Source organism: Vulpes vulpes, chromosome 7 (assembly GCF_048418805.1).
Source record: "Vulpes vulpes isolate BD-2025 chromosome 7, VulVul3, whole genome shotgun sequence".
In the NCBI taxonomy this organism is placed as follows: domain Eukaryota; kingdom Metazoa; phylum Chordata; class Mammalia; order Carnivora; family Canidae; genus Vulpes; species Vulpes vulpes.
Window position 1 is genome coordinate 108,309,887 of NC_132786.1, and position 25,413 is coordinate 108,335,299.

General features: G+C 40.0%; 1 protein-coding gene and 1 long non-coding RNA gene across 2 annotated transcripts in view; both read right to left on the reverse strand.

The window, feature by feature from the left end:
- Positions 1 to 591: 591 nt before the first annotated feature.
- GGCT (gamma-glutamylcyclotransferase) lies at positions 592 to 9,060 on the reverse strand. The gene is made up of 4 exons (XM_026019124.2): positions 8,799 to 9,060; positions 4,268 to 4,413; positions 3,079 to 3,214; positions 592 to 1,198 (listed from the first exon to the last, which is right to left on the reverse strand). Exons 1-4 carry the CDS (start codon positions 8,937 to 8,939, stop codon positions 1,055 to 1,057), a joined length of 567 nt encoding a protein of 188 aa, XP_025874909.1. The 5' UTR covers positions 8,940 to 9,060; the 3' UTR covers positions 592 to 1,054.
- Positions 9,061 to 18,811: 9,751 nt separating this feature from the next.
- Positions 18,812 to 25,413, reverse strand: part of LOC112935381 (uncharacterized) — a 45,604-nt gene continuing 39,002 nt past the window's right edge. Inside the window, exon 4 of the long non-coding RNA XR_012002740.1 lies at positions 18,812 to 23,498. This is a non-coding gene — a long non-coding RNA (uncharacterized lncRNA). The remainder of the gene's footprint in view (positions 23,499 to 25,413) is intronic.

Sequence of the window (25,413 nt, forward strand, 5' to 3'; positions counted from 1 at the left end):
TTGTTAGTGTTTTAAATTCCTTAATGAAAGTTGTCATTTTAGGTGGATGAGATAGATTATGAGAATATTGTTTTTACACCAAAACTAAGCCTTGTTCACTATATTACTGTAACTGAGTTCTGGGTACTGACAAACTCAGTCTTCTTGGGAGGAGTTAGGAACTGATGAAAACTAGAATATTACAGAGTATACTTGAAAACAGTGAGGTATACCAGCTATAAAACATGATCTAACCTGAAGTCTATGGTTCAGTCCCACTATAAAAGCTGTAGCTGAAAAATTCTTTGGTTATTTTTCCCAAGAGAATAAACCAAATCTTTATGTTTCTGCAGCTAGCTCACTTCATTCCAATAACCTATTTCAAAAGTCTAACTCCAGAGACCTGAGTTTTTGATAATCAGTGCTGTTTTATTCATGACTCTTCTTTCTTCATTTGTTCAGTAAATTCAAGAAGCCAAGAGTCAAATTGGAGCTTCCGTAAAATGTTTTTCTCCTCATAATCCCTCATAATCTGTACAGCCAACACCATACCCAGTATGTGTGATGATAGGAGTCTCTAACAAAGTGAAATATAGTACTTTAGAAAGAATATAGGTTAAACCACAAATACATTTATTTCTCTAAGAACAGTATACCATTTTTAAATTAAAAAAAAATTATCAACTGTCTCTGCAGTTTCCTTGCTCTTATTAAACTGATTTTAAAAATCCAAGAGCAGAGCAATTCACCCGCACGATCGTTAAGTTGCAAATCTCTCCTTTGTCACAGAGCAAGAACACGTTCAACTCCAGAAAATAACTTTTAAGTATTCATAGATGGAGTACCCATATCCACTTGTCATGCATTCCAGTGCCTCATGGCATCCTTTTCAATTATCTAATTTCTAACCTAGTTTCTTTTTATAATCTGAAAACAAAGAATCACCTAAGTAAGACACCCCTTCAGAGCACTGCTGAAAATATATTAAACATAGAGATATCTCAAATCTCTGTTCTAAATGTTAAAAATATATTAGCACATATAGAAAATATCTGTAGATATATTCTATTAGGTCCTAACGAGTTTTTATTTCTCCCTTTTTGATAATGTCTTCAATTTCTTCTGAGACTTCTCCTTTGTAGTCATTTGGTTCTATTGCATTTAACTTCTTTTGATACTCCAGTGGCAAACCGTTTTCTTTTGCACCTAGGCAAATGACCTAGAAATGGTTAAAATAAATAAGAAATACCTTTTAGTTGGGAACATAATTAAATAGACCACAGCTTCATGTGCAGTATCAAAGTACAAAATATTAGCTTTCAGATAACTCTAGAATAAACAATTATAGAACAAAATATAGACAGTCATTGCTCTCACAATGAGCATGAATGTGCAGGGAGTTTTCAAAGTCACAAGATACATCCTTATGGGAGTATCAATTCTACTCAATAACATATTCAGATGTTTTTAAAAACTGAAGTAGAACATATAGTGTTATATTAGTTTCAGGTATACAATATAAGGACTCAAGAATTCTTTACATTACTCAGTGTTCATCATAGTAAGTATGCTCTTAACCTCTTTCGCCTATTTCATTCCCCTACCCACCTCCCCTAAGGTAACCACCAGTTTGTTCTCTGTATTTAAGAGTCTATTTTTTTTGTCTGTTCATTTGTTTGCTCATAAATTCCAAGTATGAATGAAATCATATAGTATTTGTCTTTCTGTCCGACTTATTTCATTTACCATAATACCTTCTAGGTCCAGCTGTGTTGCTGTAAATAGCAAGATCTCATTTTTTCTTTTTTATGGCTGAGTGATATTCCATTGTATGTGTGTATGTGTGTGTGTGTGTGTATGTGTGTATACCCACACACACCATGTCTTATTTATCCATAACTATGGATGGACACTTGGGTTGCTTCCATATCTTGGTTATTGTAAATAATGCTGCGGTAAACACAGGGGTGCATATATCTTTTCAAATTAATGTTTTCATTTTCTTTGGGTAAATACCCAGTATCAGAATTACTGGATCAAATGATAATGCTATTTTTAATTTTTTGAGGAACCCCTATACTGTTTTCCACAGTGGCTGTACCAGTTTGCATTCCCACAAGCAGCACATCAGGGTTTCTTTTTCTCCACATTCTTGCTAACATGTTACTTCTTTTGTTTTTGATTCTACTCATTCTAATTTAAAACATTTTTATTTTATGACAAAAACTTTTTGTATAGAATTCACATGATCTATTAAGAAAAAACACCATTCTTTAAAAAAAATTAAAGTTTTCAGGGAGCAGTTTTAGTTTAATCTGAGTCTACTCTGCCTCTGAATTAGAACTGAGGTAATAAATGACAACTATGCTTAGTGGGTACTTCTCAGATTCATAGCAGTTTACTTCTTCTAGGCTCCATACTAGAAAATTCCAGATTAGCCCAGGAACTGGTCATCCACTCCAGGCGCTATGTCCTGATTAGGCCTTCCACAAGTACCTAAGTTTAGGTTTCTAAAAAGGGATGTTGGGGTTTCTATCCCACATTCTTCTCCTATGCTTGTGGGAGTGGTTTCTCTGGTTCTGAAAGACAAGATGACTTTTTTTCCCTCCATTTTAGGATGGAAAACATTTCAGCAATAGGAAATATATTTTTTCTCCATAAAAATGAATCTTACTACTATGAAATATTCTTTTGTGGAGGAAAAAAAAATGATTACAAAAGCCTATGTACAGAATAAATCCACTAAAAATACACGCATATATGTTATTTTCTACTTGAGGAAAGAAAACACACACCTGGAATTATGGCTTTATATATTTCCAAAGTTTTTAAAAATAAATGTGGTTTAGGAACATGGTTCTTTCATTACAAATAAATCTGAACATTTTTCAATTTGCAAGTCAGGTAAATAACTATCACCTTTGCATTAAAAACATTTTGATTAAAATGAAGTGTCCACAGGGGTAGGACAGGCAAAAAAAGAATGAAGTATTCAGGTAGAATTTAATGCATACAAAGTCTTTTTAAAACAAGATCTTTTTTAGTTTAGCTCATTGAAAAATAAAAAGGAATCACCAAAAGTCTTTGCAAGTAGTTTACCTTTTTATACTGGGGAGATGGGGGAGCACTCTCATAATTTTTCATCTGATAACTTCGACAGGTTATTTCTTTTCCTTCTTGAGTATAAACATCAACTTCTATTGGAACATACGTCCCGCTTTTAACCCCTTCTTGCCTGAAACCAGAACAGCCACATTTTAACCATATTTGACTTAACCAAGTTAGTTTACTGGATTAAAAATTTACCTATATATGGAGGTACTTGCTCCCTACGTATTTTGGGATATGCAGAACATATTATAAATACTACTACAACAAAAGTAAACTTAGTATTTCAATTGGAAAGCCTCTTAGTATTACTTGGTATACTTCTAACAGACCTCTATATTTATCCTATCTAAGCACATGCTTGAATATAGTTATTTCAATCTTTATACCCTTCAACATTGCCATCTAGGCTATAAAAAACGACTGTGTTCTGACAACAATATTCATCCAAAGAAAAGTAGAAGGAAGGGCTCATTCTCATTCACCAGTGACATTAAGGTATCAAGCATATCAGATAATGTGTTCTTCTAAAGTCCTACTCCTTTCTGCCAACTTTCTTTGTATACATGTTCTGTCACACAACTCTTGAGAGTTCTAGTTGTAAAAAGTATCAAAAACATTTCTAGTATGTTGTCAAAGTTTTCACAAGTTATTCCTTTTTTGCTGACTCCACTGCAGCCTTAAAGAATTACTTTTTAAAAAAGTGACTCTAATAAAAATTGAACTGCTTTTGAAACCAATAAAAAGATGCAACAATTACAAATATCTTTAGGCATTTTCACAATATGAAACTACAAAGATCTTTTATAAAAGATAAATAGAACAAAAATAAGGACTTCCATTTTTTGCATTAGAGATTATAAACGTCCCCTCAAATCTCAATCAAAATATGTGAGCCTTCTAGGCATTTTCTTTTTCTTTTTTAATGTAGGCTCTACACCCAACATAGGGCTTGAACTGACAACCCTGAGATCAAGAGTTGCATGCTCTATGGACTGAGTCAGTCAGAGGCCACTAGGCTTTTCTTTTTAGGATGTGCACATTATAACTTTTATGTTAACTCTAAAGTGTAAAGAACATAGTATATGGTTTTGAAAAACCAACACATATATACACATCTTTGCATATGATCCACTTTCTGAATTAGTTATTATTTAACTTATAATTAGAAGCCACCTACTTATCCAGAGAACTTAAATTGCTTTTGTTCATTTTCCATACTACTCCCCATACTTCATCTCCAGGACTTTGAAAAATGGTGGCTATACCTCCATGCCAAGTTTCACTTGTTTTGCCTTGGGAATTGCCAAAGTCAAGCTTAAAATCCTACAAAGGAAACCAAAATGATATAATCAATATCCACTTAAACCCAAATTTCCTTCCTTAAAATAAAAAAAAACATTACCCTGAACTCCATGCAATTAAAACATAAACTTTGAGTTCCTTCTCTGCATAAGGAACCATAAAAAATACAAAGATAAAACAAGGACCCAGATCTCAAGGACTGTATTTTTTCATATTCTTCTTTAAAAGTGAAATGTACACTACATATATAATATGTATACATCTTACCATAAACAGGTTTAAAGGTTTAAAAAACTCTTGTAATTCCAATGCCTTAACATAACTATTTTCATTTTTGACCAGTCTACCTACATACACATAGATTTTAACTTATAGGCAACCATAGTATATATAATTGTTGAGTCTCGGTAGCTACATAGGGCTTATAACCTACTTTTATGTATGTAGAGAGTATCCTACTAGCATCTATCACCATGTCTGCCCTCAAGGAGCTGGCATTTGACGGTGATTTGTATACTTACTAACAGTAATTTAACATTCATGAATTATATCTATAATAAGCTTAAGAGCAGCTAACACTAGTACGTTACTAGTGCTATAATTACACTATGAGCTTTATATGGACTCTCATTTTTATCCTGCCAACAACCTTATTATACCCATTTATCAGTAAGAAAAACTGTGGCTTCTAAAGATTAAGCAACTTGCCCAAGGTCTCACAACTAATGGGTAGTGGAGCCAGGTTTCCAGTTGGGCCGATTCCCTATAGAGATGGGTAATCAGAGCAGAGAGTACTGGGAAAGATTAAAAACCCTTATTTGGCTGTTTGGTATAGAAAATTTCTTTTCATCTCTCCAGAGCTTAGTTTCCTTAATAATAAAAGGCTGGACTAGATACTGAATCTAAGGTTTATATTTTATCCCTGTCACCTTTATTTTCTTAGAAATGTCAGACGTTTCAGAAGAAAGGTTGGTATGAGTGACCAGTATCTTCTTCAATTGGTATACTGGACCAAGTAGCCCTGTCAGGACATCAGGAGAGCGGATAAAAAGTCACAACCACATTAGGTACTGGCTGTCCACTGCTAAATCCAATAGACAATTTTCATTCCTCTGCTTGCTCCACATTTTGGCTGCTTCTAACATAGTTAACCACCCTGTCTTGTTCTGTCTCCTTCCTGACTTTCAGACTGTTCCCTGATCTTAATTCCCTTTGCTAACTCTTCCTCCATACCTGGCCTTTAAATGGTAGAGTGGCTAAGGGCTCAGTTTAGGTCCTTTTCCCTGTTCATCAGCAATTTGTTCAAGACAGTCTATCCGCTCCAATGACTTTAAATACCATCCAATATTCCAATCGTGTTTTAATTCAACCCAGATCTCTCTTCTAAACTTCAGAAGTGCTTAGAACAGGGCCTACCACACAGTGAATAGTTAATAAATGCTATATTTAGTGAAATGAAATATTTCACTGCTCACTTGGATGTACGACAAGCATCTCCAACTCAGTATGTTCAAAAACTAATTCTCCTCTTCTCTTTACAAATACACCATCATCTACCCTATCGCATCAAAAACCTTAGTCACCTCTGTTATCTCTTCCTCCCTTCACAATCAATCACCAAGGCCTAACACTGGTATCTCCTAAATCTCTCTCTAGCCCATTTACCCTCCGCTGCTATCAGTTCAAGGTACCATTATCCTTAGCATGCATTGCTACAAAAGCTTTCTAACTGGGCTCCCTACAACCACTGCTGTCTCCCTTTCCAATCCATTTTCCATAGCAACCAGAATGAGCTTTGAGGTTGTAAATTTCATCTTTCATTTGCTTAAATTCTGCAATGGATCTTTTCATTGCTCACAAGATAAAGACCAAAGTCTTCTTTGGCCTCTATGGCCCTGTAACATGTGGTACTTCTCTACCTCTCTAGTTGCCATGCTATATCCTCCTCACACATTAAACTCCAGCCATAGCAGCTGGATGATCCAGCTTCTTCTTTCCTGAGGTCATTCGTACATGCTGTTCCTTCTCTTTTCTTGGTCTCCCCCTGCCCAATCATTCAAGTCTCTGCGTAAAAGTCATATTTTCAGGAAGAGCTTTACTAAGCTCTTAGGTCAGGACCCCAAGTCATACATTCCCATAGTATCTTGTAGGTTTTTTTTTTTTTAAGATTTTATTTATTTATTAATGAGAGACAAACACAGAGTGAGAGAGGCAGAGACACAGGCAGAGGGAGAGGGAGAGGGAGAGGGAGAGAAGAGGCTCCATGCAGGGAGCCCGACATGGGACTTGATCTTGGGTCTCCAGGATCACACCGTAGGCCCAAGGCGGCGCCAAACCGCTGGGCCACTGGGGCTGCACCACCCCCCCCTTTCTTTTTTAAAGACTTCACTTTTTTTTTTTTTAATTTTTTTTTAAATTTATTTATGATAGTCACAGAGAGACAGAGATAGAGGCAGAGACATAGGCAGAGGGAGAAACAGGCTCCATGCACCGGGAACCTAATGTGGGATTCGATCCCGGATCTCCAGGATCGCGCCCTGGGCCAAAGGCAAGCACCAAACCACTGCGCCACCCAGGGATCCCAAAGACTTCACTTTTTTATAGCAGTTTTAGGTTCACAGAAAAATTCAGAGGAAGGTACAACATGTCTCCTCTTTTTTTTTTTTATTTTTTTAATTTTTATTTATTTATGATAGTCAGAGAGAGAGAGAGAGAGGCAGAGACATAGGCAGAGGGAGAAGCAGGCTCCATGCACCGGGAGCCTGATGTGGGATTCGATCCCGGGTCTCCAGGATCGCGCCCTGGGCCAAAGGCAGGCGCCAAACCGCTGTGCCACCCAGGGATCCCTGTCTCCTCTTTAAACTCACCATATCCGTAACTGAATAATCATTTGCTTGATAGCTCTTCCACTTGTCCCAACTATAAGCATCTGAACTTATTTCCCACAGTTGGGCAACCTCCGCCCTCAGGAGTCTGGGGGTTAGAAAGTGCTAGAGCACAACTCCCATTTTTGAGGCTTCAAATGCCAGCAGTTGCTTCTCCCAGGTTTGCTTGCAGTCAGGGCATGGGCACATGGCCAAGTTAGCCAATCAGGACACTCACCTGGGACTCTGAATTAGAAGCCAGTGCTAGTGCCCAAGAACCGCGGAAATGACCCCCTAGAGGTGGAGGACGCATCTAGTTTTCAGGAACTGCCCTGAGCTGTGACAGTAGCAGGTAAGGTCCAGAGCAGGCGGGGTCAGTGACGCACAACGCAGTGTCCACACTCATCAAGTTCAGCAGCGGTGCACCAGCGGCCCCCTGAGCTAGTTCTATCTGTGACACTGGCTGTTACGGTTGCTGTGCTCCCCTTTATGCCTGCCTGTTCTTCATTTTCGTTTTTAAAGTAGGCTCCATATCTCCATATCCAAAGTGGGGCTTGACCTCACAACCCTGAGATCAAGGGTCCCAGGCTCCATCCACTGACTCAACAACGAACCCCTCCTCTGCCTGCCTGGCCTGTTTGGTCAGCTCTGTGGTCCTACCTTCCTGGTCATTCTGTGAGTCCTCCAACAGCCTTTCAAACAGACTCTTTTTTTCTGCTGACATCAGCCACTTTCTGTTGCTTGCAACTAAGAAACCCGGACAACGACAGCAGAGACCGTGTTTGTCTAATTCAACAATGTCAAAAGATTTCGTACATAATCTGTTTTGGGGTGTCCCTCTCATTGACCTGGAGGTCCTCAAAGGAGCCAACTTTATCAACTTTTGTTATCTGCAGGGAAGAAAATCCGAAGAAATGAACTGGTTGTACCGCAGAGCAATTTTTTTTTTAACTTTAAAAAAAAAAAGTTACTTATTTATTCATGAGAGAGAGAGAGAGAGAGAGAGAGAGGCAGAGACCCAGGCAGAGGGAGAAGCAGGCTCTACGCAGGGAGCCCGACGTGGAACTTGATCCCGGGTCCCCAGGATCACGCCCTGGGCTGAAGGTGGTGCTTAACTGCTGAGGCACTGGGGCTGCCCAACTTTTTTTTTTTTTTTTTAGATTTTATTCATTTCAGCGATGTCTACGCCCAACAGCGGCGGGAACTCCGACGCCGAGACGAGAGTCCCAGGCTCCCCGCAGAGCAGCGCCCTCACCCAGGTGGGCTGCGGTGCGAGCAGCCCCCGACGAGCAGCCCCCGACGTAGCCGGGCACAGCCCCTCCTACCGACCCGTCCCCGACTGGGGGCACAGACGTGGGGAGGAACCGAGGCGGGGAGGCTGTGCGCGCGCCCCACGTCGGCCACGTCCAGGCCCAGCGTCCCGGGGAGGGCCGCCGACCCCGCGGGGCGCCCCGACGTGCCCCCGCAGCAGGCTGCGCCCGGCCCCGGGAAGGCGACTCCTCGGAACGCGGCCCCGTCGGCGGCGGGGCGGGCAGCACTGACCTGCAGGCGGGCCACGCAGCAGAACGCGGCCGACGGGTTTCGGAGGTGGATCCGCTCGGTCAGCAGATTGCTACCGTAGGCGAAGTACAGAAAACTCTCCCCGTCCTGGCCCTGCGGGTCCTCACAGCCCGAGTCCGCCATGGCGCGCCGCACACCGCGGCCCGGGGCGCCGGCACCACGGCGAGGACACCGCCTGCGAGCGCCGCAACTCCCGCCGCCAGCCAGCCGGCGCCTCGGGAGGGAGCCGAAAGGCGGGAAGCGTGGGCCGGGCGAGCCGGATGCGACCGCTCTTCTGATTGGCTGTCGGTCCCAACTATAGCGTTACCCCCCCGATGATTGGCCAAGCCCGCCACCTCCTATCCACTCTCCTGTTAGGACTCTGAAAGGCTCAGTCCTGAGGCGACCGGGAGCCGATTCCTCATTGGACGTGCTCCTCTATTGTCCCGCCCAGATACCCGAGGCTCCCTGTGATTGGCGGGTGGGCGGGCGCTTCGGAGAGGCCGGTCGGGTCCGGTGGGTTCGGTTTTGGGGGTTGCGCTGCGCGGGTGCGGACCGGGGTTTCTCCCCTTCAGGTGGGGCAGGTGTGGCCCCCTGGAGCTCCCGGTTCGGCCACGGCGGGCTGTCCCCCCACATGCTGGTCCCTGCATCCCCGGCCCTGATCACTTCCGCGGAGAAGCCCCTCGGAATGTCCGGGACTCCCTTCCTGGACGGAACTAGCGTGCGGGGTTCAAATCCCGACGCTGCCCTTTACTGCCCCGCGTAAACCTGGGCACCTCTTGTCTGTTTCCTCCTTGTAAAATAGCGACTTGCACGTAAATCACGATCGCATGCTATACAGCTTGTGATCCCCTATCTCACAGGGTTGCTTTAAGTATTTAAAGAATGATTTTGTTCATGTTATTAGGTGCAAAAACTCCAGGGTAAGATAAGATATGAAAGGGTAAAAACGAGAAGTAAAACCTTATATTTGTTAACTTTGAAATGAAAATATTAATTTGAACTCAGGGCAATGGTTTTCCTTTGCACCCAATTTTTTTTTTGGGGGGGGGGAGGGGTGTATTTTACTTTTTCATGAGAGACACAGAGAGAGGCAGAGACACAGGCAGAGGGAGAAGCAGGCTCCATGCAGGGGGCCTGATGCGGGACTCGATCCCAGGACCCCAGGGCCCCAGCCAAAGGCAGCCGCTCAACCACTGAGCCACCCAGGCGCCCTGGTGCCCAGATTTTGATCTCTAAATACCACTCTCCACTAAAAGGTCCCAGGGCTCTTTGGAGAAATGGTTTCTGCGGGGTCAAAAACTGAGAACGAATAGGAGTGCCTGGGACATCTTGTGACAGTAAAGTCTGGAAGTATCCAAGACAAACAAGGTCCTTCCAAAATGACATGGGAGCCAACTTGAAGGAATGCCCACTGGCCAAAATTAGAACAACTTGAGCACCAAAAATAATGACTGCAATTGATTGAGAATGTCAGACATAAAAGCCCCACCAGAAGAGTAAACCAAATATATTTAAAAAAAAAGTTTAAAGCCTCATTTGCCATGGTGACTATTACAGAAACTCTTTACTCTGAAAAGTGGTAATCTAAGAAAATAAACATTTATCTTGCCCTTCTACTTGCAGCTGTATTTCAGGGTAACCAAATAGTCCCAGCTAATGAGGAAACAGTTCTCTTTACAAACGTATGCCAGTTAAATAATGTAAGATGAATGATAGAATTGGAAAAAATCACCAATTTGTAGCCCCTAATGAAATCACTGATTCACGCCAGGATCATCAATGAAACCATTTGGTGACAGGGTGATGGGGAAAAGAATATTCACCTAGGGCCAAATTAAGCCCCAGGGATTGCTAGCTGTGGTGCGAAGAAAAACATAATGACAATGAAGGAATCTGGTTCCTCCCACTTTAACCTAGATTGATCTTATAATCACTAAAAGTGGACCAACCCGACATTATGTGTGTCCTGATGTGATACAATATGAAGCACTAGTATTGTCTGTGAAGCATTGTTTCCCAAACTCTTTCACTTCTATATAATCAAGCTCAAGCAGGAACAACAAGGGTAAAAGAATAAAATGATACTGAGAGGAAACCATAAGAAAAATTCTGAACAAATGGTGGGACATCCTGTAGAACAAATGGCTGTCTCTTAAATTGAGTCCCTGTAATTACAAAAAAAAAAAAAAAAAAAGACTGAGGGCAGAGTGTTCTAGATTAAAATAAATTTAAGAGACATAGTAACTATGTGCAATGGCTTGTCCTTGGTTCTGGTTCAATAAACCAGATATAAAAGATATTTTGGGGACAATTAAATCTGCATACAAACCAGGGCATGAGATGATATTAAACAATGGCTTTTTTATAAGGTATGACAATAGCATTGTGCTTATGTAGAAAAATGTCTCTCTTTTAGATATACATATTAATGTATTTAAGGATAAAATGTTTTATATCTGTATCTTAAAATAATTTAGAAAAATTAAAATATGGAAAGTGTTAAATGTTCAATTGATGGATGTGTATATGGATGTTCATTTTATTATTCTATCTATTCTATATATTTGACCATTTTCATGTTAAAAAGTCAGAAAAAAGGGACGCCTGGGTGGCTCGGCGGTTGAGCATCTGCTTTCAGCCCAGGGCGTGATCCTGGAGACCCGGGATCAAGTCCCACATTGGGCTCCCCATGTGGAGCCTGCTTCTTCCTCTGCCTGTCTCTGTCTCTCTCTGTGTGTCTCTCATGAATAAATAAATAAAATCTTAAAAAAAAAAAGTCAGAAGAGAAATATGGTGATGTGTGTACAGCACTTGGCATACAGTGAGCACTCAATAGGCAATAACACTGTTAGGTAATTGGAAAAATAGGAAGGCTCATGCCTTTTCCCAACCCTCAGACATCAGAGTAGTCTTCAAGTAGAACTTGAAATACATACTTGGTTACTTCATTGAGCCATTGAGCAAGCTGTTCTTCTTGGCAAGACAGCGCTCTACGGCACCATGAATTTTTAAGGCCTCTGCTTTGGGACATTCCCACTTAAAATGTCCTTCTGCATTTTCAATCGCTTTTAGACATTTTAAATGTATTTATTATTGAATTATTTTCTAAGGTCTTTGACTTTTTTTTCCTCTTCCTATGTTTCTCACTAATTGCTTACTTTTATGGTTACTGATTTCTTTTAACACCATTTTACAAAAATTTTCTGAAGCACTAAGTTTTCCTCAAACTGAAAATCGTTTCTTATACTCATCAAGCATTTTATTTAGCTTCCCCATGTAAATTGCTGTGTACTGACCCCTGTTGGCCAAGGCAGTAGATAGCAAGGGTTTTTGTTCCAAATTTAATCAAAGCTTAATATTTAGTAAATATTCACTGAGCACTTACCAAACACCAGGCACCAATTTAAACTCATAAATATTAACTCATTTAATCCCAAAAATAACCTTATGCAGAAAGTACTAATTTTATTCTCATTTTACAGTTGAAGAAACTGAGATGCAGTAGGTTAACTCATTTGCCCCAGGTTGTAGCTAGCAATGGCAAGCTAGTTTAACAGCCAAACCCTCCTGATTCTACAATCATTCCTGGGTACTGACTACCAAATTTCTCAAACTGTAAAGCGCTGGTGCCCTAGGTAGCCCACTTTCTAGTACAATCTCTACCTTATCTGTAAGGATATTATTTCATAATAATTCTAGCTTTTGGGGCACCTGGGAAGCTCAGGTCGTGATCCTTGGTCCTGGGATTGAGTCCCGCGTCAGCCTCCCTGAATGGAGCTTGCTTCTCTCTCTGCATATGTCTCTGCCTCTCTCTTCTGTGTCTCTCATGAATAAATAAATACAATCTTTAAAAAAATAATAATTCTAGCTTTCAGTCACTTGATAATAAGTTAGAGGTCAGATTTCTCCCAAGCGCCATTATTCAGTCTAGTGGTCTTTAAATTTTTTATTGAATCATTAAAATTTGTGAACACACATTCATACACTATGTATATAGTATTCTACCTTCAAAATGGCAAATTAAAAATAAGTGTTTTAACTGACATGATAATGCAAACATACATGTAGGGTCAAATTAATTATAAATAATAGTGGATAGAAATCCATATTTCAAATAGTCTTCTTGCAAATTTCCATTTTTTGACTGACCTTGTTGGATTATAGTAGCTTACCGTTATTTTTATACCAGAATGTAAGTGATAAAAGAGCCTATATCAGAAGTCAGAAATGTGACCTTCGTCTCTTTTTTTCTTTTCTTGTGCTTGTCATTTTATTTTTTAAAGATTTTATTTATTTACTTATTTGAGAGCAAGCGTGTGCATATGCATGTGCAAGTAGGGAGGGGCAGAGGGAGAGGCAGAGAATCTCAAGTAGACTCCCTGCTGAGTGCAGAGCCCGACATGGGTCTTGATATCATGATTCTGAGATCATGATCTGAGTCGAAATCAAAAGTCAAGCACTTAACCAACTGAGCCACCCAGCTGCCTTGTGCTTGCAAGTTTAGTAAGAGCTTTAGTCCAGTTTTTTCATAGAAATCTTTTTTTGTGAGAATTAGTTAGTTCTCTGTAAATCTACCAGTAAGTTGCAGTAAATCACAAGACATGGAAAGTAAATGAATGAAGGTGTCCCCAGCACCCTCTCCTCAAAGGGGCACTCCCACTCTTCCCCAGGATACCTCACCTCTCATGAGACAGGTAACATCTCCCTGACTATGAGTTCTAGTGTCATAATAAAGCGAAATTCTTCTTTTAAGATTTAAGTATATTTACTAAATGTAGTGAAGGATTTCAAAGCAAAATTCTAATTTTTTAGTTTAAAAATAAAAATAGGGATCCCTGGGTGGCGCAGCGGTTTAGTGCCTGCCTTTGGCCCAGGGCGCGATCCTGGAGACCCGGGATCAAATCCCACATCAGGCTCCCTGCATGGAGCCTGCTTCTCCCTCTGCCTGTGTCTCTGCCTCTCTCTCTCTCTCTCTGTGTGTGACTATCATAAATTAAAAAAAAAAAAATTTAAAAAAAAATAAAAATAAAAATAGAATTTTGTTTCTATCCACTTTGAATACTATTGCTGTAATTGATTTTAGCATTATCATTTTAAAAAGTATACTCCAAGCCGAAACATCTGCACATTATGGAAAGTTTCACAAGTTGTATAATAAGAAGGCTATGTGTCTCATGAGCAAGGCCAAGCTGGCTGCTTTGGCAAGGCCATTTAGGGCCATTTAGTACTTTAGTGGGACAGATAGGGACTGGTTCTCATTCTTAGCTCTGTGGGCTAGGAAATTTAATCTTGACTCTGGGAGTAGATACACAGTAGCCAGATTCATAAGAGATAGGTGTACACATCAGAATGCCAATTAGTTGATATACAATGAGAGCTGTAAAAAATAAATAAATAAATAAATAAACAAGGTATGTGTGTTCAGTGATCAATGCATTTTCTTCCACTAGGAAAATAAATCCACCTGAGAAGGCTCCAGACAAGAGTTGAGCATGTTTGAGGAACCATAGATCAGGTGGTTAGAAAGGAAGGAATAAGAGGGAGAGTGGTGGGAGATGAGGCTGAGGCTGCAAAGCCCAGCTCATGCAACACCTTGAAGGCCATGCTAAGAGTTTTATTTTTTATTTTATTTTATTTTTTAAATATTTTATTTATTTATTTATGAGAGAGAGAGAGAGAGAGAGAGGCAGAGGGAGAGGGAGAAGCAGGCTCCATGCAGGAAGCCTGATGTGGGACTCGATCCCAGGACTCCAGGATCACGCCCCAGGCTAAAGGCAAGCACTAAACCACTAAGCCACCCAGGGATCCCAGAGTTTTATTATAAGAGATAAAAATTGATTAGGGTGTTTTAGGCAGAGATGTGATATCATGTGCTCGTCGATAGGATAATTGTGGATGCTGAGCAGAGAATCGATCCCAACGGGGAATTAAATTAAGAGTTAAGAGACACATCAAGAAGCTATTACATAAGTCTTGACAAAAGTGGATGGTGGCCTTGGACTGAGGTTGCGGGAGTGAAGTGAGAGAGAAGAGGACTGATTGAGGGTGCTATTTATGGTAGAGAAGACTGCACCTGCTGAGAGGCTGAAGTGTGAGTCTATGTTTACCAAACAACTTCCCAGTTGTAGTCTGTTGTCTTCTTTTTTTTTCCTAATTTAAATTCAATTAGTCAACATATAGTACATTATTAGTTCCAGATGTAGTGTTCAATAATTTGTCATTTTTGTATAATACCCAGTGCTTATCACATCATGTGCCCTCCTGTGGTCTGTCTTCTTAGTAGATTTTCCTTCTAGAAGGAAGCACTGATCAGGGATTACAGGGTTGTGCTTTTCGTGCTAATTTTCTTTCCTGAGAACTTGAACTTGGGTCTGGGAAGGTGAGGCTCTTCACTGGGCGCCTAGACTATGGCTTGTGGCTCTTGGAGCTGGTGTCAGATGGAATGGGAAGAGGAGGCAGGTGATCTGAGTGACTGAGAAGAAAGACCACACCTAAGGAGAGAATGGAGCTAGAGAAATCCAAGCCCTGAGCTCACTGAAGTGCTTGGCTCCAGCTGTTAACAGATCCAGCTGAATTTCTCACTTTTGTTTTCACGAGATAGTCTCATAAGCCTTATACTCCAAACCACACTGGTAATGAAATGAAAGATTCTATTAAGTGCACAAAGTTTATGTGAAATGAGGCATATTTAATCCCACAATAATATTTTAGAGAGTGTCTTGAAGACTTCTAGCTCCCAAAGTATTTTGCTATGCCTGTATTATTTTTTAAAAATAAATATTAGTGACCTAAAATATAGATAAATCATTAATTATTTGTGGTCCCAGGTTACACAGGCAGTATGAAATAAACAAACTTCCAACAACTGCAAGGATGTGGAATAAGCAGTTATGGAGAAGGAATTGGTTTGCTTCCTAAAGCCTAAAATGAGTTACCTTTGACTCATCTCTTTCTTTCAAACCCTGTGTCCAATCAGTCAGGAAGATCTGCTGCCATCAGCCATCCTCTGCATTCTCACACTCACTATCTTCTCCCTGGTGACATCAGCTCACACCTGGATTTCCTAGCTGTTTTCCCTGACTCTGCTTTTCTCTGGAGATAGGGTAAGGGTGGAGGATCACATGAGGACAGCACGGAAGGGGTTTGGGGGAATGGTAAGTAGTTCAATTTCAGTGGAATAATAGGTTTGTATTAGGGAATGGGAGACAAGTCTGGAAGGAGACTAACATAATTTACAGGAGGGTCTTGAATTTTGCACTAAAAAGCTCAGACTATTTAGTGGTCAAAGGGGAGACATGTTTGACTTTTGAGCAGATAGGGGCTCTCCTGCACATTTAGAAACTCTTTCTTGTGGCTGAGTGTAAGATGGCCTGGGAGGGAGTAGGATGTTGAGATGGTTGAATGCTGGACACAAGTTCATTGCAATAGGCAAGGTCATAAAAGTCAGAGCTAGGGCAGTAGTGACAGAAAGGAAATGAAGGGATGGAAAGGAGTGGCGACACCTTTTTCTTCTTTCTTTCTTTCTTTCTTTCTTTCTTTCTTTCTTTCTTTCTTTCTTTTCTTTCTCCTTCCTTCCTTCCTTCCTTCCTTCCTTCCTTCCTTCCTTCCTTCCTTCTGAAGGAGAGAAAGAGAGGGATGGGGGAAGGGGCAGAGGGGGAGAGAGAGGGAATCTTAAGCTGGCTCCATGTCCAAAGTGTGGAACCCAAAGTGGGGCTCGATCTCACAACACGGAGATCATGACCTGACCCAAAACTAAGAGTTGGATGCTTAACTTACTGAGCCACCCAGGCACTCCAAAGACATATTCTTTTAATTTGCTTTTTTTGTATCACTCCTTCATGCAGAAACCTTGTGAGGTTGTCTGTTATCTATTACTTTATCAAGTTCAAGCTCTTGTGCAAGCTTTTTGCTTCCATTCTATTTGTCCAGTCTGATTTCGCAGCTGATGATAAACCCTTTGGAAGCAGGAACTATACCTTATCTTTCTATACACCTACAGTGCTTACCACAGCATAGGTGAATAATAAATACTTGCTGATTAATCAAACCAGAGTCAAAATCTCTCCTACCCTTCACAGAGGCTCCCAAACCCTTTTTTCTCTATAATTTTTTCCAGCTTTCCTTGACTTACTGAGATGCATTTGTCCTTTAGCTCTAACTTAAGATTTAAAAATTTATATTAATCCTTAAACATACAGGATTCTGCATATATTTTATTAGCCATAGAGTATTTATATTTATCTCTCCTCCCTGCTCATGGCCACATGACTGAATATATATTAAATCAGAAGTGTTCTGGGGGGAAAAAAAGAGTAAATTCTGGTGGGCAGTAATTTCTCAGGGGGTTTGACAGATAATCCATATTCTTGTTTTGAGATTAACCCTGAAAAGTAGTTCCAATATAGTTTTTTAGTGCTTAGTAAATGGTCTCCTTTGTATTTCTATATCTATATGTATTTATATCTATAACCATATACTTTAGAAAGGCATATACCAAACTGCTAACAGTGCTGATCTGTGGGAAGGGACATAGAATTGGAGGGATGGGGATTAGGGGAGCAGGTTGGACAAAAAGCTTTCATTTTCCTCATTCTGTATTCTTTAGTATTTTTTCCATGTTTGAGCATTCCTGTATTACTTTTATTATATAACAATACATATATTATTATATTCATATCCTGTGGACTTTTAAGTCAATATCTATAGATCTAATATCAGGAGGGTAAAAAGAGGATGTTGACTAAATAAGCTGTCCAAAATAAAACAGTTGCAGCAAACACATTCCCAAATGGGTCTGTCTCTCATCATGTCAGATAATGAGGCCAGAGCAGGTTAACCTTCTCCGTGGAAGGATACAACCCCATTCTAAGAGGCCTACAGCAGTAGAATCTCAGGGGGTCTATCTGGATATTCCATCTTTGTCCTGTGAGATGCCAGTGGATACAAGACCCAGAATATTTTTTTCCAGTCTGGTTTAGGAGAAGGCCACACATATATTCTAGGACAATGACCTGTGAGATCTTACTGCCAACCTTAAGTTCCTTTCAGAAGATTCTGGAAATCTAGCAATTCAGGCATCCCCGTGTCATTTACCATAGCTACATTTGATTGAGATGTACCAGTCCCAAGATGAACTACCATTAATGTTAAAGTCTGACAAACTGAATCATAAATAATATATTCATCTCCTCCGTGTATATGTCCATGTAATTTGTAATCCCTTAAGTTTAACTGAAATTAAATCGTAAAGGAAGAATATTGTTGCACGTTTCTACTGCCAATAATAGCAGTAATATAAGCAATAACACTGTAGAATGTAGATTTACTTAAGTGAGAATCCCAATGTTTCCCTTGATAATAGACCTCATTCTTTTCTTCCTGGAAATTTAAACTCAGTAAATTCTTAATATCGTGTATAATAATTAGATGAGAGCCAAGGTTTTCTCCATGTCCCCATAGGAAGAAAGGCTTTGGAAGGTGGCCTAGTTTAAGCATTTGGAAACATTTATGGAAAGTGAGAACTATGCGTGAATTCTCTGCTTAATTAATGTGCTTGGATTTCATGTTTTCAGTCTATTCAACAATATTTAATCAACAATTAACACTTCTCAGAGACATACACTGAAATGAAGCGTTTTACTTGACTATAAAACAACTCTGGATGTTTGGAAATCTTTCCAGAATAGCTGATCTAGTGCTGGTGTCAACCTTTTTTCTTCTTCATTATTTTCTGCTTTCACATGAATACAACACACCCCAATAATAGAGCTCCCAAAAGGCATCTCTACTTATTGTCTTTGTTAAATGCTTATTGGCTGAGAAGACAACAAAAACTCTAGATAGCTGAGTAACAGAAACTCAAATGGCTCAATGAAAATGACAGTTGTTCATGGGAGAAATAGGTATGTTTTGTGTGGAGGAGAAACTTGCTTCAGTAAGTCATCCTCTAAGCCTCCTGAGGGTAGTGCATTTTATAAGCATATTTTTTAGATGCATTAAAAACTGTCTCAAGGTAGCTAAATCATACAAATTTTATTAGAATTCATATGCTTTAGAATTTTACTTCTGTGATCCAACAATTCCACTCTTGAGCATATAACCAAACAAAGTGAAAATAGGTATTAAATAAATACTTGTGTACAGATCTTCACAGCAGCACTACTCACAACAGCCCAAAGGTGGAAATAACCCAAAGTCCATCAGCTGATGAATGGGTAAATAAAAGGTGGTATGTCCATACAATGGAATATTATTCAGCCATAGAAAGTAATGAAATAGGGGTGCTTGGGTGGCTCAGTGGTTGAGTATTGATCTTTCGCTCCTGGGGTCCTGAGATCGAGTGCCGCATTAGGCTCCTGCAGGGAGACTGCTTCTCAGTCTGCCTATGTCTCTGCCACTCTCTCTGTCTCTCATGAATAAATAAATAAATAAATAAAAGCTTAAAAAAAAAGAATGAAGTACTGATACAAGCTACACCATGGATGAACCTAAAAAACCATTATGGTAACTGAAAGAAGCCAGACATAAAAGGTCACAGATTGTATGACTCCATTTATATGAAATATCCAGAATTGGTAAACCCCATAGAAACAGAAAGTTGACTGGTGCTAGGCAGAGGAGGAGTAACTACTTAGTGGGTACAGGGTTTTATGTTGGGGTGATGAAAATGTCTTGGAACTAGAAAGAGGTGGTGGTTGCACAAATTGTAAATGTACTACATGACACCGGGTTGTTCACTCTGAGAGGGTTAATATTAGATTATGTGGATTTCACCTTAGTAAAAAAAGAAAACAAACAAGCAAACCATTTATTTTTCAAGGTTTCTCATCAGTGGTGTGAGAAATAACAGTAGAATGTTGGTGGATCAAGGAGTGGGTGTGGGAGGCAAAAAAAGAAAAAAGAATGTTGGTGGATAACTCGGACATCAAGTTCCTCTGATCTGAGATGAGAGTGAAGAGTTTAACAGATTTGATGTGTGTCCCTGACAGGTCACTCCAGTTCCCACATATACTCACTGAAGGAATGTGATGTCCTTACTATTTTCAAGGGATGATGGTAGAAGCTTTGCCTCCAGTAAGTGCTTGGTGGATGTTGTGGGAAGTGAAAATCAATTATTACTAATATGCTGCTCCTTCCCTGGGGTCTCCTTACAGTGTCTGATGCTCTATTAACAATAGGGGGGTGTTTAAGAATAACAACTATATTTGAACAGCAATATTTCCCAAAATATGATGCTTGGGACATGCTTGGGACATTGGCCCCACTAGATGGTCCTCCATCTAAAAACAGCTCTGTAGTCGAATGAGCTGGAAAATAGTATATTCTGTATTCCCTCTTAAGAGATTCATGATGTCTGTTACCACACAAAGGAGTTTGAGAATGCCTGTAGTGAAGAAACCTGGTGAGGTGTTTGTCCTGATTTTCCCACACCTCTTTGGTCACAGAACCCCTTGGGTGTGGAAAGCATATTACTCAGAGTATGGAAAATGATGCTCTGTTGATAGGCTGACCTGATTTGTTTAGGATGACTATTCAGTTCTTGAAGAATCATATTAAATAAATCTCTAAATTATCGAGAAAATTGAAGACAAGTAACGGTGTGTTAGCTAGAAAGGGAAGATTCTAAATCCTTATACTGTTCTGGTCTGCTACTGCCTGGTTTGGTGGGTGATAGATAACCTTTTATCACAGATTGACTCATGGAAATGTTGCATGCCTTTGCTGGCTAAATACCTGATAACCAGAAACTGAAGATACCTGATAATCTGAACTGTAGAGTCATGTATAAAACTAAATACCCATCAACCATCAACTTCTATTAAATGCAATAATGGTTGCAAGCTGGTGAAAATAAGAATTTGATTACAAGGCTGAAAGCAAAAGTGATAGAGTCCCCAATTCTCAAATTGGAAAAAGATTTGGCTCCTTGGTTCTTTTTTTTATTTAAAGCCTTCTACTTTTAAAAAAATTTACTCATGAGAGACACAGAGAGGGAGAGGCAGAGACACAGACAGAGGGAGAAGCAGGCTCCCTGTGCGGAGCCCAATGTGGGACTCCATCCCAGGACCCCGGGATCATGACCTGAGCTAAAGGCAGAGATGCTCAACCACTGAGCCATCCAGGCATCCCTGGCTCCTTGCTTCTTTCTTCTATTTGCCAACTTATTTTGTTCCTTTTTAATTCCTTTAAGATTGTCAAAGAAGTTTATAGGCTTAATAAAACAGGTTAGACAACTTCATGGAAATGTACCTAATTACCATTGATAACAATGGCAGGTCTTGTTAGGCCAGTAGCTTCTTGAAACAAAATGCTTGAGCTTACTCATTAAAACATTTTAGTAAGTGTCAGTACTGATTCATGTTTCCTGCTGCAAATAAGAGTTCTTTCTAAATTCCCATTTGGAGAAAATCGTTGGCTTAGCAAATTCTACTCCCTGATGTAATATGATTTTCCAAGCTGTCATGCAATTAAGAATTTTTTCAATATATAAAATCACTAATGAATTGATAATGACAAATTAGATTTACTGCATTTGGCTGCTGCAGGTCCTTCTGCCAATCTGGTTTAGTGTGTACAATATCTGATGTTCTCCAAAGTCAGCAAATGACATAAAAACACCAGTGAGGCACAGAACAGAGGTGCTTTCTGGGTTCTCAGCCAGGTATCAGAGAGGAAGGTTTGGAAGTGACAGGGAGACTATTTTTAATAAGAATATCTTCCATCTGGCTTAGCAATGTGAATATTTCTCAGGAAGAAACTTAGAATACATCCTTTTTTCTTGAATCAATTTCATTCACTCTGTCAAATTTAATCTTTTTTGTAGAATTGTTTTGAATCTTACTTTGCCAAGCTATCACTGCCTAGGGAACAAAAGTAAAAATAAATTCAAAAGACTGAAACCCAGCAAAATGTTGGTTAATATTTACATTAGCAAAGTAGGATTGGACTGGAGTGAAAGAATCCTGCATGCAGTTTCAGTCTGCCTGCAAAGACTTTTCCTACTTTTCTGGAAAACTCTTATTGTTCTTTAAGATCAAACTAATGTTACCCATCCCTAACTTCTATCTAAGATTCAGTCTTCAATGTTTATAACACTTCTTTCCTTCACTCTTGCACTAAAACCATTTTATTTTAATTGATTCGCTTCCTTACCCTACTAGACTAGATGCCCACAGAGGGCAAGAATCATTACTCATTCAGCACATATTTATAGAGTACTTAGTATGGACCAGCAGGCCATTTTGCTACTCCTTAAAACCACAACATTCATCTTTTCATTCCCAAAACTTAGTACATGCCTGTCCCATTATTGAGTAGACACCCAGCAATGAGTTGCCAAATAATTGAATAACTGAGTGAAAGGATGAATGAACGAACGAATGAATGAATGAATGAACTCAATTGTATAAGGCAGAAAAGACGCCAGTTTAACAGGGAAGTTTTAGCTTCCCAATTTGCAAACAGAGTCAGTGCAGGGAAGTTAAGCTCCCAAGGAGAGAGGGCTTATTATCCTACAAGGAGAGCAGTGACTCAATTCCTGGTGGACCTTAGAGGTTTAAAAATACCAGGGCTATAAAGTGGTATAACTTTAGAAGGCAGAAGGCCTAGCCTGATGCCTTCTATGAGCTGGATCTATTCTGAGATAAGATTGAAGGCTGGCTACATCAGGAGAATTCCCAGAGTTCCCCTGCTAATAACCAGAGTTGAGAGAGAGAGGTGTGGGCTCTTGACTAAGGAGGAAAGAATAATGCAAATTAGACATTTAAAAGACTGTGGGTGTTCTCCCTTATTGCAATATGCTTGTTGCAGAATATATAATGCTTGTTGACCTTTCTCGTATAATACTTTCCTCTGATATTCTCTCTCTTCATAAAGAATGTGGTAGGCCCTTTATAGTTGCTGCAAATCATTTTTGACAGCAGGGAGCATTTTTCCATCATGAGCCTGAGCCGTTCTGACCCTTGAACTTGCTCATCAGCAGTTTGCCAACATGGCCATCTCTGTGGCTGGCCCAGACAGGCTACAATGCCTCTGAATTTCACACTTGAGATGACAGTTCATTATGTGGAGTCTGATCTAGCTCTAGTAACAAGTGTGATCTCTGTGGTTGGGTTTGGCATAAAGGAAGACAAGCACAAAAAACCCCCATCAATCTTACGAATGTTCCTAGTTGATTTCTTTTCCTGTTTTCTGCATGGCATTTCAACCTCCTGCCAGTCTTGTCAAGCCACCATATGCTCAGCAAATAGCATCCCTCATATTTTAATTTACAGAGAAAAGATAGACAGTCAGGCATCTGCTTTCTATCCTTTTCCATATCATGCATGTCTTCACCTGTCATTCTTCAATTTCCTTCTGACTCAGAGAAAGAGGTAGCAACAAATTGCTGTGTAACAACCCTAAAATTTAGAGCTTAAAAAACAAACATTCATTATCTTACAGTTTCCATGGGTCAGGAATTTAGAAGCAGCTTAGCTGGGATGGTCTGGCTTAGATCTTTCATGAAGTTGCAGTCAAAATAACAGCTGAGGCTGCATTCATCTGAAAGCTTGACTGGGGCTGAAGGACCAACCTCCTAGATGTATCATTCACATGGCTGTTAGCAAGAGACCTCAGTCCTTGGTCCATGGGCCTTTCCACAGGGTTGCTTGCTTGCATGTTTTCATGAAATATCAGCTGGCTTCCCCTAGATTGAATGATCTAAAAGAAAGAGCACAGGAAACATGGCAATGCCTTTTATAACTTCCTTTTAAAAGTCCCACATTGTCACTTCCACCTCATTCTATTAGAGTCACTAAATACCACCTAACTCAAGAGGATGGGGATTAGCCCCCATATTTTGAAGGAAGGGGTATCAAATAATTTGTGGTCATCTTTTAGAACCATCACAGAGGGATCCTCTTCCTTTTCATGGCTAATTCATCCACCTATAAGCTTGATTCTATCATTTCCCATCTGGACTTGACTAATCAGTTATGTTCTCTCTTAATTCCTTAATAGTAATCCAATTTATGGAACATTTGATATCACCTGGCTACTGTGCCAAGCACTTTATGTGGATAATCTCACTTAATACATATAACCACATGAGGTAGGGGAATGATAACTCCATTTTTATAAATGAAAAGATCCAAGCTCAGGAGGATCCAAGCTAAGTGAGACACCCAATGCCAGATAGCTAGTAATAAGTAGAGAAGTTACTATTTACATCCAGCCCAGATTGACTCCATAGCTGTGCTTCCCTCCACTAATCTATTTTACATTGCCTTGCATGGACCTTTAATCTCTGCCTCTCCATCAGCGTCTTCTCCTTAGCTTTCAAAGAGGCTCCATTCTTCCTCATACAAACATTACCTTCCCGTAAACCTTCCCTCAATTCCAGTTTCATCATATCTTTCCATCACTACAAATTTCTCAAAATGGTGGTCAGCATGTGGTTCCTACTTCCACACCTCCCATTTGCTCCAGCTTACAGCCATCAGTTCTGCACTTACCGATTTCTCTAACTAAGGAAAGCAATGCCTTCCTAATTTCGAAATCCAGTGCTTTCTTTTCAGCTCACATTCTGCTGTATTTCATCAATTCTAACACACACAATTTTCACATTTCTGAGGTCAGGATGTCTTAAAATCAGTGGTACCTTGTATTTGGTAAATTCAATTTCTTCACTCTTTACATTTCATACCATGCCCATTCCCTTCTCCTGGAAACTCTCTGCTCCTGTGCCATTGACATCCCTGTGAACATCCTTCCCCTCTGATAGCTCTATGCAGTCTTCTTCATTGACTCCGCTTCCTCGGCAAACCCTTAGATGATGGTATAGATAATCTGGTGGTGATTCACTCTTTTTCCTTCTGCATTGTGGGTAATCTATTTTAAAATCATACCAATTTCATGTTAATACTCCTAATTTTGTCTCCAGCCTCCATCTTCTCTTTTAATTAATTACTTACTTCCTGTATGTCTTACAATTACCATAAACTCTGCATGTGCTAATCCTTAACCCCTTTCTAGCCTATCTGCCCTGCTTTTATTGCGTATCTTTGATGTTGACATAATCACTGTCAAAGAATGTCTCACAGACATTTAAAGCACAGATGACATTTACTCATACAAAGGGGAGATCTAGTCACATATAGATTGTCACCAAAGAGGCAAAACAGGAACCCTTAGTCGGTGGAAGAGTAAGAACGTTTTTTGTTTTGTTTTGAACTTAAGCATGCTTAGTTGGCTGAAACTATCCAGGGGGCAATTTGTACCCAAGCAGACTGTATTATTACCAGGATAGACAATTTTAGTTTTTGTGATTTTTCTCCAGAAATCCTGTGACTTCAGCTGTGGAATACGTAGGAAGTACCTATTTTCATTTTGATATTGGCTGCTAACGTCCTTCCCTCGGTTGGTATCTATACCATAGTTAAGCTAGAACTATTTCATTTCTTCCCTCTTATGGCCAGACTCAGACCCAGGACCATGGCTGACCATGAAGACTTTAGTGTCTTCCTGATGCAGTATCACCCACTGGATGCTGACTTGAGATAATAGCTCCTAGTAATATTTAAGTGGCTGGATATCAGACATGGAGGAGCTCATAAAATATGAGAACAATTACAAA

Excerpts from the sequence above, each read along its gene's own strand:
- GGCT (XM_026019124.2), bottom strand. The coding sequence starts at position 8,939 with ATGGCGGACTCGGGCTGTGAGGACCCGCAGGGCCAGGACGGGGAGAGT. Across the intron at positions 3,215-4,267 it reads AATTTAAGTTCTCTGGATAA|GCAAGAAGGGGTTAAAAGCG; the intron begins GTAGGTGGCTTC and ends TTCTGGTTTCAG. Across the intron at positions 1,199-3,078 it reads CATCTCCCCAGTATAAAAAG|GTCATTTGCCTAGGTGCAAA; the intron begins GTAAACTACTTG and ends AACCATTTCTAG.